Source organism: Syngnathus floridae, chromosome 16 (genome assembly GCF_059516105.1).
Source record: "Syngnathus floridae isolate MCC-2025c chromosome 16, RoL_Sflo_1.0, whole genome shotgun sequence".
NCBI lineage: Eukaryota > Metazoa > Chordata > Actinopteri > Syngnathiformes > Syngnathidae > Syngnathus > Syngnathus floridae.
The window spans coordinates 6,966,042-6,984,736 of record NC_142428.1 but is presented as its reverse complement, the minus strand read 5'-3'; the positions used below and the strand labels follow the sequence as shown (position 1 = coordinate 6,984,736).

Below are 18,695 nucleotides of genomic sequence, written 5' to 3'. Positions count from 1 at the left end.
AAAGTTGTTTGACCCAAATAAGGCCAAAGACGTTGATAAAGTGCATTAATAACAGTATCACTGCACAAATCATCAGAAAAAAAACAGCTGAGGATATGTTCCCCCCCTGTAACTTGGGCCAGGAATGAGGGAACCTGTTCAGATTTGCCACACTACCTGAGCAGACCCCCAGGAAGACAGAAAAAAAACAGCTGGAGTCTAGGACTCACCGTTCTCAAAATAAGGGGGGGGAACAAATCCTCACGGGTGCCCCGTGAGGATTTGTTCCCCCCCTGTAACTTGGGCCAGGAATGAGGGAACTTGTTCAAATTTGCCACACTACCTGAGCAGACCCCCAGGAAGACAGAAAAAAAACAGCTGGAGTCTAGGACTCACCGTTCTCAAAATAAGGGGGGGGAACATATCCTCACGGGGCACCCGTGAGGATTTGTTCCCCCCCTGTAACTTGGGCCAGGAATGAGGGAACCTGTTCAAATTTGCCACACTACCTGAGCAGACCCCCAGGAAGACAGAAAAAAAACAGCTGGAGTCTAGGACTCACCGTTCTCAAAATAAGGGGGGGGGAACAAATCCTCACGGGTGCCACCCGTGAGGATTTGTTCCCCCCCTGTAACTTGGGCCAGGAATGAGGGAACTTGTTCAAATTTGCCACACTACCTGAGCAGACCCCCAGGAAGACAGAAAAAAAGCCAGTCGATGTCCAGGACTCACCGTTCTCAAAATGGGAGGGGGGCACAAATATTCACGGCTTGACATTTTTTATAGCGTTCCTGTTACAATTTTTATCCCACCACCTTTCACTTTGCTTGGGACAAAAGGAGCCTTCAGAACTGAAATGTCTTCTCAATTATTCATTCAAATCAATTCACTCAAATCATTGTCGTTATGAAAGATTTGATCACAATCTTGGCTTTTTCTTAAACTAACACGTTTGACATTGCTAGAGTGTCAGCTTTTAATTATATTGCGCTGTCATTTTAAAGCAAATTAATAAATGCAACAATATTAATTTGCTTTGAAAATACCTGAGTAATAAAATGGATGGATGAATGATGATTACAATTAAGAATAAAGTCTCCTTTGTAATATATACTCCTTGTAGCATGTAACGGTACCCAAAAGGAGGAGTTTCTTTGCATCGAGGTTTATGCAAAGAGCTCACGTAATTATATCCTTGCTTTTTGGTGAAGTGAGTGAGTGTTCCGTCTTTACGACTGGTCTTTGAATGCACCCCGCTTCAATGGCAGAACGCGGATGAATTTAAAGACATCAAATGACAATAATCCCTTATAAAAATTAAAATTGACTGACACAAACGTGAGTTCTTCATGTTTTTATTGAAAACAACATAGTGCTGACGCCGTACGACGCCGTACGGCATCGGTTTTTCGCTTTCCAAACAAGCTGTGCGCGCTCCCGCGGCAGGGGGAACAAAATCTCACGGGGGAACCAAATCGAGCACAACACCGGTGCACGATTCTTTTAGTTCACTGCTTGCTCCGTTAGTGACGTCATGGTCGCCGGGTGGCTCAAGGTTGCCACGATCAAATACGAGCCACCTTTATTATGGCGTATGAAAATGGCGCGTGTGTAGTATTGGTAAAAGTAGTGAACATATGTTTTAAAATAATTACAATAAATAATTGTCACTGTGGTGGAAAACTATAGCCGTGTGGCGCCCTCGTGTGGCCTATTGGTGGATGACATCTTTCAAAATGGCTCCTTAGCAACCAGCAGACAGAAGGCCAAAACATGACAATAGTGGGCAGGAGGACGAGTCGTGTTTTTGGACTAAAGGTATGCAACTGACAGACGGTTCTGTCCTGTAGAACCTCACTATAATGTCAAATTAATAACTACCTACATGATTACGTTGTGTTGCATTTCTGTTCAATTACAAACTTTGCATGACTAACAAACGTACGACGGCAGAGAGGCAACCACTGACCTACATTTGCAACCTAAATTCTCATGTATTTGATGAAATTATATTAATTTATTCCCGTCGGCCGAATCTTGTCATTTTGGAGCGTTTGTTTACCAGTACTCGATTGCCATTTCAGAGCTGAGGCTATGAAATGAGGACAAAACACACTTCTAGCGATCTGCACACATTAATACATTCAAAAAAACTTATATCATGAATTTTATAAGAGCAATATTAATTCTTAACTGTTCCAGAAATATGCGGCACAGATTCATGCTGTCAGATTGTATTGATGCGATAGTGGTTGTATTAAAAGTTGGCATAGGTTAGGAAAGTTGGGAAGACTCAGGTAAATGAAATATAGTCATCCTACCCACGCGGTGGACTTCGTTGTGACGTCACTCTTCAGTTGTCATGTTATTTTCCATTCGCGTTTCTGTGACGTCATGAAAGCAAAACCCAACACGTATTGCGCGATTAATGCTTGTGACGTCATCTTGTATTTATCCACTTGAGTTAAAGTGATATACTGGCTTCCTGTCTTTTTATATCGGTTTTGTTTAAGTCAGTTAAATTGGTTCTAATCAACTACTGTACAGTTTAACTGGATGGACACAGAAACTTAAGAGTAAAAGAATGTGTTATGTATTAATGTATACACAACTTAAAAGGTGTGGTGGAATAAATGATTTTGAATGTCAGCATCAGATCACATTAATTAAAAGTTTTTTTTTTAGACAGGAATTGTTTAGTGTTGTATTAACAAATGGTTTTATTATCAGATGCAGTCAACTTCTGAGAAGAAGGGTACAGCACGAAGATGTAGAAAACCACGCTGCGATGAGGAGGTGGTCAAAGAGCTGGTCAGTAAAAGAAAGTATTTTTTTCCAAAAATTGTTGATCTAATATGAAATCATCTACAATGTGATGTAATAATGACTAACATCCCAAGTGCTTGTGTGTCTGCCATAAGTGATTTATATATATTTTTAGGATTTTATCTTTAATATAGCAGACGCTTTGATAAAGCTCATTTTGTAACTGTAAATTAATTAGCTCCATTTCCCAACAGTGCATGGCCAATGGGCTTTCCTTTGCCGACCTAGCTGAAGAGGCTTCCAGCGTTACCTCCCTGGAGGTCATCTTGAGTGGTTTTCCTCGGATGGTTGGCCTTTCCTTCTTCCAAATGCTCCGCCATCTTAAAATACTGGGTCAGAACATAAAGCGCATCGAAGGACTGGAAAACTGTCCTTTACTGCAAGAGCTCTGGGTAGTTGAGTGTAAGCTGACTGTGAGTTTCTATTTCTAACTCTTGACTGCAAAAATAAATGTTACTCTGCAGTAATCTGGTGCACATTCTGAATATTTTCCTCCCATTATCTCTGACAGAAAATATCTGGACTGCAGCATTGTCTTGAGCTGAAGAAACTGTATTTATATGATAATAAAATAAGTGAAATAAAGAATTTAAAATTGAATGCCAGCATAGAAGTCCTGTGGCTCAACAATAACTATATCTCTCAGATACAGGTTTGCAGAAGGTCAAACTTTTATAAGTCATCTTTCGAATCACAATCTTCTCGTATGCAATTACGGTTTTCTTTTTTTCCATCACTCTCAAGGGCTTGAACACTCTCCAGAACCTTCAAGATTTAAACCTGGCAAACAATAATATTCACAAGATCGGTAAGCTATATACTCTCATTTGTGAAGTTGACCTGGAGGTGAAATGAAAATATGTGAGTGTTTTTTTTCTCCCCCCCCTTGCACTCCTTTTAAGGGAACAGCCTTGTGAACAATGTCAACATTCATACTCTCAATCTTTCCGGCAACAAGATTAACTCCTTCAAGGTAGGACAGCTAAAAAAATATTACAATTCTTACTCGTTAAAAGACATTACTGTAAACTGTAAGCTCAGTCATTGTAAGTTTGAGGTAATGCCTGCAATATGACAGGAAGATTTTGTTAAAAATCAATTTTATTTCATTTTCCAATTATTTGTGCCTTTATGTCAAAGACTTTTTTAGTTTTGTACAAAGACTTTTTTAGTTTTGTAATCCTCTTGAGGATTATTTTCCTTGAGGGATGTTCTGACTGGAAAATATGCACAAATAGTTTTAAGCCAAGACTTGTATGTACATTATCGAATTGTGTTACATCTTGTAGAGCAGAACAAATATGTGCTTTTTGTTGTCTTAGGAGCTCACTTGGCTATCCTGTCTGCCTCGACTAAAAGATCTGGCGCTGAGTGACTTCATGTCCACGGCAAACCCAGTTTGTCAGCTGTGTAATTATGCCACACACGTCATGTACCACTTGCCCTCGCTCTTTTTTCTCGACACCTATGACGTCTCCAACACACAAATCACGGATGTAGCTGAGGTACTGAAAAGTCCAATTTGAATAAATGTAAATTTGGAATATTATATGATATGGGTTCACTGTTTAGCTTTACATGACGAGTGATGAGCGCTAATGATTATTTTAATGAAAATTAACACACTTTTTTTTCTTTTTTTTTTTAGTCTACTGTGATGAAGAAGATGATGTTTTACAATATGCGTGCACGCACCCCTCGGAGAAATCTCAAAGTGATGTTGCTGCGTCTTCTCAAAAAGAAAAACGCCTCGCTGGAGTCACCTAAACAAAACATTCGGTCACTCAATTACACCTTAAAAAATGTAGGTACGCCTCGCTTCACGAATGCCATAAGAGCAAATCATTGACTTGGAATCCTTGCCGTGCATCCCCAGCTTGAACTTTGTCTTTGTAAGAAGCCTGTAGAAGATGCAGACAGTCACCTAAAGGAAGATTTAAGCACCAAAGGTGACAGCTGTGACCCCTCTGCAGAGCAAATACTGAGAAAGATTGAACTACTACAGCAGAGACTGGCTATTTGGACCAGGAGGCTGCATGAGTTAGTTTGTGTAGTCATACTTATAGTTGACAAAATGTCAACCTTTATACATTTTCTCCACCTACAGTGTGTCATGTTTTCAAAGTATAAAATTGTCACGCTTTGGCTTTCTTCAGAATTGAAAGCTGGCATCAACACAACGTGTCCCAAGCGACAGAATTGATGGAGGACACTGTGCACTTTATGTCGACAGAGCTCCACAGTGTTGGAAATATTCGCATGGAGGAAGGCAGCTCCACCGACCCTTGGTACTGTACTTATGTGTTATTGCTGCTAATAAACATGCATATTCCTGTTCACCACATATGTTTTGTTACGAGCAGGTTCACTTCCTGTTGCGACCTCCTACTCTCTCGTTTTTCCCTCTCCGATTACATGAGTTATGGCGTCACTGGCATTAAGATCAACAGAGTGGTCCGCATTCACAACAGCGGGCTGAGGCTTCGCTTTAAGGATAAACTTCAAAAACTGCTGGCCAGGGAGGACTCTGGCACTTTGGTAAAGTAAGTCAACAGCCACTTGGAATAAAGCAAACCTGTATTTATTTATTTTTTTTTAACAAATATTGTTTAATGTAATGATTTCACACAGGAATTACAAGCAGATGCTTGAGCACTTGTTCTACGTGGGTGACTCGGACCACAACCGTGAGGACGTGTTGAGCGTCATGGAGGAAGGCTTCAAATCAGCAAAAGACTATAAGGTGCTGTACGTTTTACTTTGCAATCAGAAATAAAATAAAAAAAAGTTCTGACAGTGTTTTTCCCTTAAAACAGGCCCTCGGTAAAGAAGCAGCAGTGCCTTTATCCAACAGTCTGATTGTGAGCGAACAGCCAAGAATTGAGTATTCTTTACATCGTGTTGAGCAAGAGGGCGCCAATACAAAAACAAGTGAAATCCCTTTCAGATCTGGTGTGTGAATTTGGTTCAGCATATGAAATCATCGTAGCTGTAAGCAACTCTGAGTAAATGCTACATGTTTATCCTGTAGGGAGAATTATCGTTGCCAAAGTGTTCCTGGGCCACAGCGCTCCTATCAGAGAAGGCGAGCTGGTGCACCGAAGAGCCTATCCCAACATTTCGTCTGTATATCGTAGTGTGCACACCAAGCAGCGAGGTACATCACAAATTTCCTACAACTCGAGATTTTTTTGAATTGAGCATACTCATTTATTTATTTACTTTAATTTAGATGGACTACACACTACCATTCCCAAAGGAAGACAGTGGTTTGTCTTTGACAATGACCTGGTCTTGCCCGAGTACATGATTTGTTTTGAATACCTCACCGGAGTAAGTGGCAGTATCTGCATTTAATTTAATAAAGGCATGCTCGGAATAGTTTAGTGTCCAAGCATATACAGGGTGGTCCAGTGCCCCTGCGACCCCCCCTCCTAGCTCTGCCACTGCTCTCACCGCACAAATAATGTTATATATGTAAGGAGTGAGCAACTCCATTTCCTGTCCCAATACTTTTGCCCATATCTTTGTGCAAATGCCCAATTGACATCACTTGGCTTCATTTTGCAAATAGTTACTAATGGTGTGCACTTTTCAAAGGGCAGTGAACAGCCTACATCATTAGACAACTGCATGCAAGTCCTTGACCCTCCAACCTATGACAACTCATTGGATAAGCAAGTCATCAGCATGGAGCCCGTTCTGGAACCGCCGCCCAAGTTGTTGAATTTGAATGCGAAGGTTCTCTTAAATGTGTCCGGTGCCAGGGTCCTCCGTGAAATCACGGTAAGATTTATTATTAGAGTGAAGTTCATGTATTCATGCTGAGCTGTTTTTTTTACTGTATCTTCACTAAGGTGTTGAACCTTCACAACAACAGCCTGAGCAGTCTTAAGGAGATTTCCTCCCTCCCAGCTCTTCGCCATCTCACCCTCAGCTTCAATGAGCTCACCAGCCTCTCTGACATCGCCCACATGGTGTTGAATCACACAAGTCACAATCAAGAGCTGTTGTGAACTAAAATTCAATATTAATTCTATTCTAATTATATCTCCCTTACCAGCCCAATCTTGAGTTTTTAGATGTCAGCTTCAACGAGCTTGTGAGCCTTGAAGGTCTCCAGGGGTTAACACAGCTCAACCATCTTGATGTTAGCTGGAACAAGTTGAGCAACGCCTGCCAAGATTCCACTGTGCTCAAAAAACACACACCCGCCCTGCAGATATTGGAAACACAACACAACCCATGGAATAAGGTGCGTCCCTGTAATATAACAAAAATAGTAACGAAACTTTTCCAGAGTAAATGCTAAAGGTTACTTTATTCCCGGCAGCTGGAGGAAGTCCGAATGACCATATTAAGCTTTGTGTCGACTCTCACAAAACTGGACAACACACCGGTTACTGAGGAAGAAGTCGCTGATGCTGTTCACAATACAACAAAAAACGTTATCAACCAGGTTAGCATTCAGGACTTGCTTCTCTTTGACTGACTCCAACATTGAGTATGGTAGATACATTTGACAACTTTGCTTTGCTTTGTCTGTGTCACATTGTAATTATTGTCAAATGTTCAGTCTGATTCAGATGTGGTAACATTTTAAAATGGATAAACCTATATCATTATTCCGCTCCAACATAAATACGAATAACCTTGGGACCAACAGAGCAATAACTAAAGAACTGGTTTCTGAATTAAATACTTGTTGGATAGAATCTTGGGCAAAAAATTGGCAGATGATGATAGTAATGCTTGCTATTCCTCTGCTGGCAGGAAATGCTTATTGCTTGCTCAAATAGCAACAACACACGTCCCCGTTGTCTCAGCCTGGTTCAAACAACCCAGCTCCTCTCGGAGTTCATTTTGTCACCCAGAGAACTAAGCCAAGACCTGGAGCCGGACTGGGCCTCAAAGGTCAGTCCAATCAGTCATCGAAATGTTCCACGCATTCAATCTACTAATGCTAATGATGGCTGAATTTGGAACAGATAACTTCCCTGAATCTCGACAATCAGAATATTTGTCAGATGAGCCATCTGGATGCCCTCGTCAACCTGCGCTGGGCTTCGTTTAATAATAATTTCATCGGTGAAGTTGAAGGTCTTGATTACTGCATTAATCTGGAAGAGCTCTTCCTTAATAACAACAGCATCAGCACATTCAGCGGTCAGTCACACCGTGGACTTTGAGATTAAACAACACTTGCGACACAATATTTCAACACTTGGTCTTTTCATCCTCCAGGTCTCTCACATCTACAGAATTTGAGCAAACTAAGCATGGATGGAAATCAGCTTTCCCATCTTGATGCCATTGTCCTCGACCAGCTCCACAATTTGACCTTTCTGTCTCTGGAGAACAATGTCATCACTTCTCTGCATGGCATCGACAGATGCACTGCGCTTCTGGAGCTCTATGCCGGCAACAATGATATTTCTCTGTCTAGGGATATCTACTATCTCAAGGTGACTTTGTGATTTAACCCCCCCCCCCCCCCCCCCCACACACACACACACACACACACACACAGAAGAAAACAAAATTAATTTTTACTCATCCAGGTCATGCACCTATGGTTCTCCAAAATACATGTGAAGTGAAAACGTTTTCTGTCAAATATCTTTATCTAATTCAAATGTAAATGATTAATAGAAAACAATCTAATTGCATGTTTAAATGGAGTTCCAACATTATTATTGATATACCTTTGTCATCTCAGTTGTAAAATTACCTTTTGATAATTATTATATATTGATTATTTCAAACGTCACACATCGTCTAGTTCCACTTGCTCTCTACCTCCCTCACTCACAATTATAAGAAAAAAAGATTTATTGTTTGTGTTTTTAGGTGTTGGAAAACCTCATCATCTTGGATCTGTACGGGAATCCGTTATCAGAGAACTTAAAGAACTATCGTATTTATGTAGTGTTCCATCTGCCATCTCTGAAGGCCCTGGATGGAAGTGCAGTGGTACGTGGAAAAAAAAATTATGGTGGATAGTGGAATCGGTTACATTGTCATCAAGCGCGTTGTTTTATCCCCCCAGGATGCAGCTGAATGTGAAAATGCAAAGGCTATGTTTGGAGGACGACTCACACCGGACTTGGTAGCTGAGAAATTGGGTCATTCCCATTACGGCAACATCAACTGCCTCACGCTGAACTCCTGCTCCATCAGGTGGTCTTTTCACATCAGCTGCATTGTTGTACATGGATTTTTGAAGACAAGATTGATTTTGAAAAAAATCTTTTTCCCCAACAGGAGTGTGGACCTGTGTCCTACAGATCTGTTTGTCAATCTACACAGTATCAACTTAGATCACAACAACCTTACCTGCTTCTCAGGCATAATCCACCTACCCAATGTCAAAGTACAAACAAGAGGAATCTCCAATATGGCAACGTTTTGAGGACAGGGCTAGATAACTAATGTTTTTTGTTACTTTCTTCCAGATCCTGTCTTTAAACTACAACCGCATTGAGTCCATCCTACCGAGGCAGAAGACATTTCTCACAAACAGGCAGATGTTACACAACAAAGTGCACTCCAGTGGCTACGGTCAGCAGACCTTATGCAAAGGGAGCAGGTAATGCTAGTTTTATGTTCTCGATTCAGAGAATCTGTCTAGTAGGAATTCATCATTATTATTTTCAACATTATCTTGTAATCATTAAAGCTGTCGCTTATCATTTTGTTTCTCTGTGTAACCGGTAGGGGGCAGCACTTACCAGCAAATGGTGATGGTTTTCACACAGTTGTGCCCAAACTTGAATTGAAAAAATAATGAAGTACACTGACATAATCCAAAAATGTGTTGGGTCTTTATAGCAAAAAATCTTTATATAAACTGCTTGTTGCCAGGAAAGCGTTTACATGTTTTATTGTGAGTAGGTGTTGTGTAAAAAAATCAAAACATCCTACCTGCTGTGATTTTTCTTGAGGCATTTCATTCTGTCGTTTTGGTGAAATAAGGCAGCGGGAGGGAGAGGGGAGTATATTCAAGTCGAGCAGTTACAAAAGCCTCTTTTCCTTTGTAAAGGCACATTGCACCAACCATCATCCTGGAGCCTCTGATGAGCAGCTTGGAGGTGCTGCATTTGAGTCACAATGGCATCTCCAATATGGCCAATCTGGAGCTCAGCAGGCTCACCAATCTTAAAACGCTCTTCCTTCAAGGTAGGTAAAAGTGCACTGGCTTCCTGCCTGTGAAAAGGTAAGCAGCGAAACAGTAAACTCAAAGCCAGGTGCACGCTGGCTCTCGAACAAAAGAGCCAGTGACTTTCTTTACAACAGCTTTTGATTGGCTTTCATTGAGAAGCGCTCCATCACGCTGATTGGTGCCACAAAGGCCACTTTACTTGTCCCCCCTATATGAAAACCTCTCAGAGTTGTTACTTATTTTACTGACTTGTTCAACACCAACAAACAAATAGCAGTGAATGTTTTCTCGCCTTATATATATATATATATTTTTTTTTTAACTCAGTGTAGCCGTTTGACTATACGACTATGCCATTATTGTATTCAGAAGAATAATGTCGCCATTGCAGAGATGGAGGCCATAAGTGATGTTATGATGCCCTTGATAGTAAAGTAGTTTAGAGTGAACCAAAACAAATTAAACAACAAATCAATTCTGCGCATGAATTCAAACTGCACAATGTTAAAGTCACTGTCTTTTCAGTTTCGCACTTTACTTTTGTAAAGTACAGTTCTATTGTATTTAACTTTTAGAAGAAGTAAATTAGCATTTTATCCTTTGTAACCTTTTACAATATTATATATATATGTATATATATAAATATATACGTATATATTAAAAATATATATATGTGTGTTTAGTTTTTGTTGACCTTTTATGTGCATTAAATTATTGACCATATGTGAGTATATTTTATTTTTCTAGATCTAAGTGGAGTGTTGAAGTTCAAACCGTGCATTATAATAATTTGAAATGTAGTTTTTAGGAATTAAAAACCTTGGCCTCACTTTTGATTAACTCTAACTGCACTACTCTATTTTGAAATTTGGTGAGGTGGTACTCTGTGTAAAAGGTTTTTGAACTGCTGGCTTACCCCATTGCTCTGCCACATTATAGATTTTTTTTTTTTTTTTTACTACACCGGCTAATGCTTTTTTTTTTTAATATCAAGGCTCCTACAAGTGCTTGAAATTCTTGAATTTGAACATTTGTGTATTGTTAAGTACTTTGAAAGGGTGCTTTGAATTATGATTTTGGAAGGAATTGTTGATAGTACAGTATGTGAATAGCTTTTGAATTTGATGGAGAAATAGGAAGCGTATGGGGATGAAGCTTTACCTTTATATGTTCATTTCAAATTGAACTGCTTCTGCTATTATGAAACATCATTTTATTTGTGTGACTATTATATTTTGCATAAAAGTGCCAAATAATCATAGACGTGTGTAGTCATAGAATGATGTCTGTCTCGTCGAATCTTGCCTGAGGCCTTTTTGTGTGCAATATGCATATTCTCTTTTTTCACTTTTGTATTTTTTAGTGGGTACGGCAACATAAAAAAATGATGCATGTTAAGTTTATTGAGGAGTCTAAAATTTTGTCTTTCTTTATATGTGCCATATATATATATATATATATATATATATATATATATATATATATATATATATATATATATATATAAAAACACCGTTTTAAGGTGTTCAATATTCATCCGTGGAAATGGTGCAGCATTTGACACCTTCTCTTCCCACTGCTTCCAGGGAATGAGATCAGCCAGGTGGAAGGTTTGGAGGGTTTGCATGATCTCAGGGAGCTGGTGTTGGACAGGAACCGGATAAGGGCCCTGTACGAGAACTCTTTTGTTTCCCAGGGCGTCCTGCTAGAACTGCACCTTACAGAGAATCGCATCCGGGAGCTCAACCATCTCTATCCGCTTGTTGAGCTCCGCAAACTTTTCTTGGGCATGAACAAGCTTCAGGTAGGATTTATCCGCCCACTCAGTGACATTGCCAATGTGAATGAATCATTATCAGTCTTTGTGTAGCCTTTAATTGTACAATCAGTAGATGGTGTCATCCTTATTTTTTCCTTTTTTGTTAACTCGGCTGGATGAGGCTCCAGCTCCCCGCAGCTGAAACTTGTCTATATATTTTTTTATATATTTCTATTTTTTGTAATAAATCACTTGAGTGACTGATTGAGATTTCCGGTGCCCATGAGATTTTGATTAGTTATTAATGACTGGTTGATATGGACAAGGTGGCAAATAGAATGCATTTTTTTTCCCTGCATGCAGCCAAGTTATACATGAAGCATCGTAATCATGACTCATTATCCCCCCCCCCACTGTGCAATTTGGGGGTTCACATTAAAGGGGCTCTGGCGTGATTGAAGGTCAGGGCACTGTGTAAGAAAATAGAGGGGACAATCAGTGAAACATGTAATCAGCTTCTCAGTCTCCATCTCCTTCTCACCGAGGGGGAGTGATTTCCACACTTTAGTCTGCCAATCCCTCTTATGTTCACGTACGGTATTTAATTAAGATGTAAAGCATGGCAGTTGTTCCAACACGCGAGTCTCGGCGGTGGGGAGCATCTCTGAATTCTAGCCAAAGCTAAACATCAACCTGGCAAATCATAGAAAACCTCCCCCTCCCTTCCCTTTGCCCTGTTGCGTGCCCAAACTCTCATGCGATTAAACATGTAATCTCTCCCATCAGCTGCTTCTATCCTGCCCGCTCCAAAAATTATGAAAGGTTTCAGACCCGATACATATGCCTGTATTATCCCAAACACTTTCGGTTAAAATCAAAAGGGGACCCAAGGTTTGAGAGAAATACATAAATAAATGCCCTTTTTTTTTTCTCTTTCATGTTTGTAGGATATCACAGAGCTTGATAAACTTGACGTTCTTCCCTCGCTGATGGAACTCTCCGTTGTTGGCAATCCGGTGAGTCTGTACTAAAGTTAATACATTCACTGGGACACTTCTGTGATGCTTGTCAGTATGCTGCTGTGCTTTTCCACTTGTCTGCAACTCCGACACAATATACATTTTTATATTCAATCATCTACAGGGCTTGAATTGACGATTTAAAATATGAGTATCTGAGCCACAGTCCTTCAAAGGCCAATAGAATTCTTTGTGATTCATATTGAAATACCAACAACATATTTCAACTGATGCCTGGAAGGTTTTATAACACAAATGCCGCTTGCCACACAACACACATTCTAATCGCAGTCTAATCTTGTTTCCCACTTCCTGCATTTTTCATTAATTTACACCGAAATGCATGCTGTGCAGAATGTGTCTGTAATAATCTGACACAGAATGAGAGATTATTTTCCCAAATCATTCAGCCTGTTTTAAATTACACTTCAACCATTTCAGCTCTTAAACGCTTTCCCTGGTAAACAGCGTGATCAAAAGCATGTTTTCAGGCTCGCTTTCTCCCTGAGACGATTTGCAACAGTGACCCGGTGTTGCTCTGCGCTCCCAAATTAAGCGATTACATGATGGGCCGTCTGCCGCGCGCCTCAAACTGGCCGGCATCGCAGACAAATCCGATGACCAAATGGCGAGTGCTGTTGGCCCGCTTACATCACCCATCTGGAGCTTGTGGATCAGACGTGAGCAGAACATAGTATATGCACTGTGGCCCATGGAGGAGGCCGCGGGGCCACGCTCAGCTGCCACAGCCTCGTTCCCACTGGAACCCATCCCCCCGTTCTCCACCCATAGGAGGTTCATGCTGCCAAGGGGTAGAGGCCAACCACCACCCTTGAGACAATACCTCCTGCTGCTGACCACATGAGATCTCTATTTTGCCCGTCTCCCCGTGCCAAAATCTGTCCCCTCGCTTCTGGACTTTCACTGGCACGCACTCACACTTTAATTGAAACATAAAGTTCATGTATGAGTGGACAAGTGGGATATTTAAGCCTTTGGGGATTCTGCATAGCATCACAAGGCGGGGGCGCCAATATTATATTTAAAAAGAAAAACAGTTTGGTTTAGAGTGATTTCTTATTGCTTACTTTGTGACTTCTTTCAGGTGGCTCGAAACTCTCTCCACAGACCTGCGGTGATGCGCTGTCTGGGGCAGTTGCAGGTCCTGGATGGCATGACGGTGACCATAGAGGAAAGAACCAGGGCCGAAATTACAGACACAACAGTGAGGACTCATGAATAAGTGACATTAACTTCATGTGTACAACTCGCTTTTCAGCTCTTTTCTCCTCCTTTGAAATCGAGTTCTTTGTGTATCACTTCACATTTCATTGTCAGTTCAGAAACTTGGTATGGCAAGTTTGGCCATGGAAAGCTAGACAACGTTCACAATAGATGGTAATTTAGTTGGCTGCCCTACTGTCATCCAATTAAATACATTTGGACATATATCAATTTGAGGTTACAGAGTGCGGATTTGAAACCACAACCAAACCGGTTTCAGCCCGCAAAGGTTGTTGCCACTGCAGTTTTGCACACGGTGTTTGTCCACACTGGTTGACGTCCCAGCAAAGAAACATGATTGACTTGTGTTATTTCAATATGAAATAATCCATTCAATGTGACGTGAACTAGATTTCATCCATATTCTACAAAATTTAATAATGTTCATTTTACAAATATAAAATGATCGATTTCCAACTATGTTAGATTTAAGTAAATGAAACTTTGAATGAGTGCACAGCATTAATATTAAAGCAAATCATAAAGACATCATTTCACCTTGCATCTAAATTTTAACCATAATTAGACTGAACACTAATTATGCTATATTTTCAGTTAACTTCATATAATTCTAATGTCTTCCTGTAAATGTCCATAAATTTGTAACCGTAATGGGCCTTATCATACAATAAATGACCCGGTCTTGCAACACGCGCACATAAACAGCATCCACACAAATAAAGCAAAAGCATAGATCAAACCACCCCCATCTTAGGCTACGAATGGAGTGGCCAGTGCAGTAATTCTCCCGTAGCCCTGAATTAAAAGCAGCCTAAGCCTGCTGGCATCATCCTGCTGATTAGATGAAATGTGCCCGGCCGATAATGCACCAGTGGATTTTCTCCCTATTAGCCAGGTCAACGCGACCCCTCTGCCCGCTAATCGGACATGTGGAAATGCCAGGGAGTGGATCCTGAGTTCTCTCATTAGAGTAAAACCCCCCATAAATACCATCTGAGTCGCTCCTACATTTGCTTTTATATTAATTTTAAACATTGCCATTGATGAGTAGTAATGACTGTCCCCCACCCTTAGGATTTTCTAATATATGGAACAACAAGCACTCTAATCACCAATCCTGTGCACAGAATGTGGATGAAGTGGACACACCACGATGACAGTAGTGGAGAAAGACAAGCAGTTAGGTTTCATGGAGGAACCCTTATTTTTGACTGACGCACGAATGTCGGACTCTCCGCTTGTTGGTGCGAAGAATTTCTTTTTAGCCTGATGCTTATGTAACATTTCTTTTAAGCAATGTGAGGAGTGTTGTGCGGCTTCTGCACTTGAAGCCAACCAGCCTGGACTGATGACCTACATGCCTGTCAGAGGGATGTCCATGACGGGACTACAGAACCTCATTCATGGACACGACATGCTCCCGAGTAACAAGGATGAACCCCAGGTCCAGTACACCCCCAAAAGTAAGCCCCAGGTCCTTAAAAAAAAAAAGAAAATTAGCTTTTAGTTCACCATTCTCCTCAATTCCAGACAAGAAGACAACAGAGAAAAATCCTTCAACCTTTCATGCCGACGTGAGTGCCAGACAGGTCCGAAAAACAAGAAACAACTTGATACCGGCATGTCCCCTTCCCCATGGGAAGTGAGAACAACACTTCTACAGTACAGGAACAAAGTACAGTACCAGGTTGATTCAATTCTACAAATGTGTTTTTTTTTGTTTTGTTTTTATATTGTGATGAAGTCTATTTGAAATCTACTGTATCTCGACTCATCATTAAGTATTTAGATCAGATTTCTTTTACACCACCATAATGCATGTTAAATAAACAATGAAGATGTGATCGAGTGGTCAAGGTGCAGCTTCAAAACATTTTTCAGAAAGCCTCCAATGTTGTGGATTGACATTCTTTTAGCAGATGATATCAAGGTCAAATAGTATCAGAAAAAGGACAACAAGCATACCACATCATGTGTCCAAACAGCTTAAAGCAACTGGCAAAAACAAAAACATCACAAGCAAAAAAAAACCCTGTAGACAATTGCCCTGCTTTAAACGTATTGCATCACTTTGAAATGCATTTCAAATGACTGACTTTATTTTCTGACCACACATCGGAATCACTAACCATGGTAATCTGAGGATGAGAGGTTTTTGGTGTCACTTTTACAGTTATCCCAAACAAGTGCTGGCCGCAGATGTATGAGGTTGGCACGCTCACATCCATTGGGTCAGATGCATCCCCTACAAGTGGATAATCCAGCTTTAGCACACCTCTCTGTGGACAATAATCTGCAATCACTCAGATAAAGATGTAATCTTTAGCGAGGTCCAAATGGATTTCAGAGATTGTCACTTTCATCATGTTGGCCTCTTTAAAAAAAAAAAAAAAAGTCAGCTGCAATGTCAGCAAATCTCATGGGATGTGGAATGGAACCAATCACCTTGTCCGTGTACCCTTAAACGATGTTATTTTTGTTGCACATGGGTTAGGGTTAGGGTAAACACTAGAAACTGAGATCTCCATCTGTCCCAGTCCAGCATGCTGCTTCAGATTGCCCATAATTACTAATCTTAAATTTATTCTGTTGTAGTTTTGACACAGGGTGCTTCCGGTACATCCACTGCCAGAATGACCCGTGTAGACAGGACAAGCATGCAGCTCACGGTTCCAGTCATCCAAAACGGCAAAGCTCTCCAGAAACAAGCTCCTCTAATGCATGTACTTCACTTAACTCCCAGCATTAAGCGGGGCTAATGACTGCAAGAGAGCGCAACATCATTACCTTGCTCTGCACGCCTGACATGAAAATTGCAGCTGATGGGACTTAATATGCACAGATTTGGGGACTCAGCCCCGACCGCTCTAATGCATGAGGTATTACAAAGGATAATTACACATGTGAAGCACGTGTGCAGTATGGATATGTATACACGTTTAAATGTGGTTTTGTGCAGTGAAGCATCGGGGAGTTAATTTTGTAAAGTTTTTTTTTTGTTCCCACTCAAAAAAAAGAATTAAAAAAACACTGGGAAGAAAATAACCACAGTAGATTATGCAATGAAACAAATTTGGAGTAATATTTGTTTTTTTCACTTTAAAATTGTAAGTAACCCCCCATTTAGTACTAGTAGTGGTAGTTAACATACTAGTCCTGTAGTTTGGGATGGCACACTTTTGGGCCTTGAGTGTGACACCCGTGCGCCACAACATGCCTCCCTTTGCATATCCGTCCGAGTTTTTAACATTAAAATCAAATTAGCCCAAAGATGGTGAATAATGCATGATAGCTGAGCAAACCCAGATCCACTGAGCTCTCTCTCTTTTTTTTCTTTCTGTGCAGCTCGACCACGTGGTTCATAGCTGGTTTAATGGGATGGAATGTGACAGGTTATGTTTTCATCCGCCTGATATGGAGCTGGGCTCAGGCGGGAGAGGGTGGAGAGGGACAGGGTTTGCGCTGATATGATCTGGATTCATAATTAGACATGTTTGTGCTTGTCATGAATCAGTTATAGAAGATGCACTTTCCAACCCCCCACCAATACACACACACAGAAGAAAGGACACACACTCCGTATGGGGTCCATTACTGCTGGTCCACTGGCTTCCTACATTTGCTGCGTGTGTGTGCATCCACAGCACCATTAGTCCAAGACTCTGTGAGTAATTGCTGAATGGACCATGTTTTTACCGCTATCTACTCAGGGTCCAGTGTCGGGGGGATTACGTTGTGGATGACATTACAGACATGACGACATTGATTGATGTTTTATTCTGGAGATAACAGCAAGCGCATTGCTCCGAGCGGCATGAAACTAGACACATTTATTACACATTTATCAACTTGTATTAACTTTAAATGTAGTGTGGCTGGAGGTCACAATTACACGAACATCAAGCCTTGAATATAAAAGGACTCTTGCAGATGCTTTCATCAGTACAACAGGAATAATTTTCCTTCAGAAGCTACACATTACGTTGTCTTCTTTTATTTTCATCTGCTTTTTCCTCTTCTGTATTTTGTTTTCCCCTGAGGCTTCAAGGAATAAAAAGGGTCAAACATAGATACAAGTAATCATAGGAGGGACACAATTAGACTAAAAAGAAAACATTTTTGTTGATAGGAAATTAAAGATCATCTAAATTTAGACTTGCAATGAAGGATGATTTGCTTTTTGTCCAGGTTGAAACACAGGTGTTGGATATAAAAATAAAAAAGGATTATGCTCTGAAAGATCCATCTTATTGTTCCTAGTGATTCTTGCATCATTATTAAAGCAGCTGTAGGGAAAAAACAGCAATCATTTCCAACAAATGGTGCACTGGGATGGATTATAGGCTACAAAACTTGTTATGGGGACAAACAAGGTTTTTGCTTGTTATGCATTATTTTGTCCTACAAAAAAAACAGAAATTACTTTTTTTCCGAAGATGATACCAAAAAAATAGTCTCTTGTGCACACCCTTATCCCTTTATCCCTTTAGTAGCGAATAACAACAGCAGTTTAATCTCCTTTCCTCCAGATTATTGTATTTCTTTATGTTGATATTGTGGCCATTTAGCTGATCACTTCATGATCCTCCTTTTGAGATAAAACAAGGATTAAGAATATGACAATATTCCTGGCATGTCACTTTTGGGGTCAAGTAAGCGCATTATAGTCAGTCTTGAATATCTTAATGTGCTCTCTTAGATATTA

General features: G+C 40.5%; 1 protein-coding gene across 2 annotated transcripts; it reads left to right on the top strand.

The window, feature by feature from the left end:
* Window positions 1-1,617: 1,617 nt before the first annotated feature.
* Window positions 1,618-15,834, top strand: lrrc9 (leucine rich repeat containing 9). 2 transcript variants are annotated; one of them, XM_088399974.1, is made up of 33 exons: window positions 1,618-1,797; window positions 2,710-2,790; window positions 3,000-3,218; window positions 3,317-3,457; window positions 3,550-3,613; window positions 3,708-3,778; window positions 4,128-4,310; window positions 4,454-4,609; window positions 4,682-4,845; window positions 4,962-5,093; window positions 5,169-5,348; window positions 5,437-5,548; window positions 5,622-5,757; window positions 5,837-5,962; window positions 6,038-6,138; window positions 6,406-6,591; window positions 6,663-6,782; window positions 6,869-7,060; window positions 7,139-7,264; window positions 7,579-7,719; window positions 7,794-7,971; window positions 8,050-8,270; window positions 8,656-8,778; window positions 8,855-8,985; window positions 9,070-9,178; window positions 9,261-9,394; window positions 9,848-9,984; window positions 11,554-11,771; window positions 12,674-12,742; window positions 13,851-13,970; window positions 15,065-15,169; window positions 15,285-15,453; window positions 15,521-15,834. In XM_088399974.1, exons 1-33 carry the CDS (start codon window positions 1,753-1,755, stop codon window positions 15,634-15,636), a joined length of 4,506 nt encoding a protein of 1,501 aa, XP_088256100.1. In that variant the 5' UTR covers window positions 1,618-1,752; the 3' UTR covers window positions 15,637-15,834. The 2 variants fall into 2 exon arrangements, with proteins under 2 accessions (XP_088256100.1, XP_088256101.1); XM_088399975.1 differs by lacking the exon at window positions 15,065-15,169 and having other exon boundaries at window positions 1,619-1,797.
* Window positions 15,835-18,695: the final 2,861 nt, after the last annotated feature.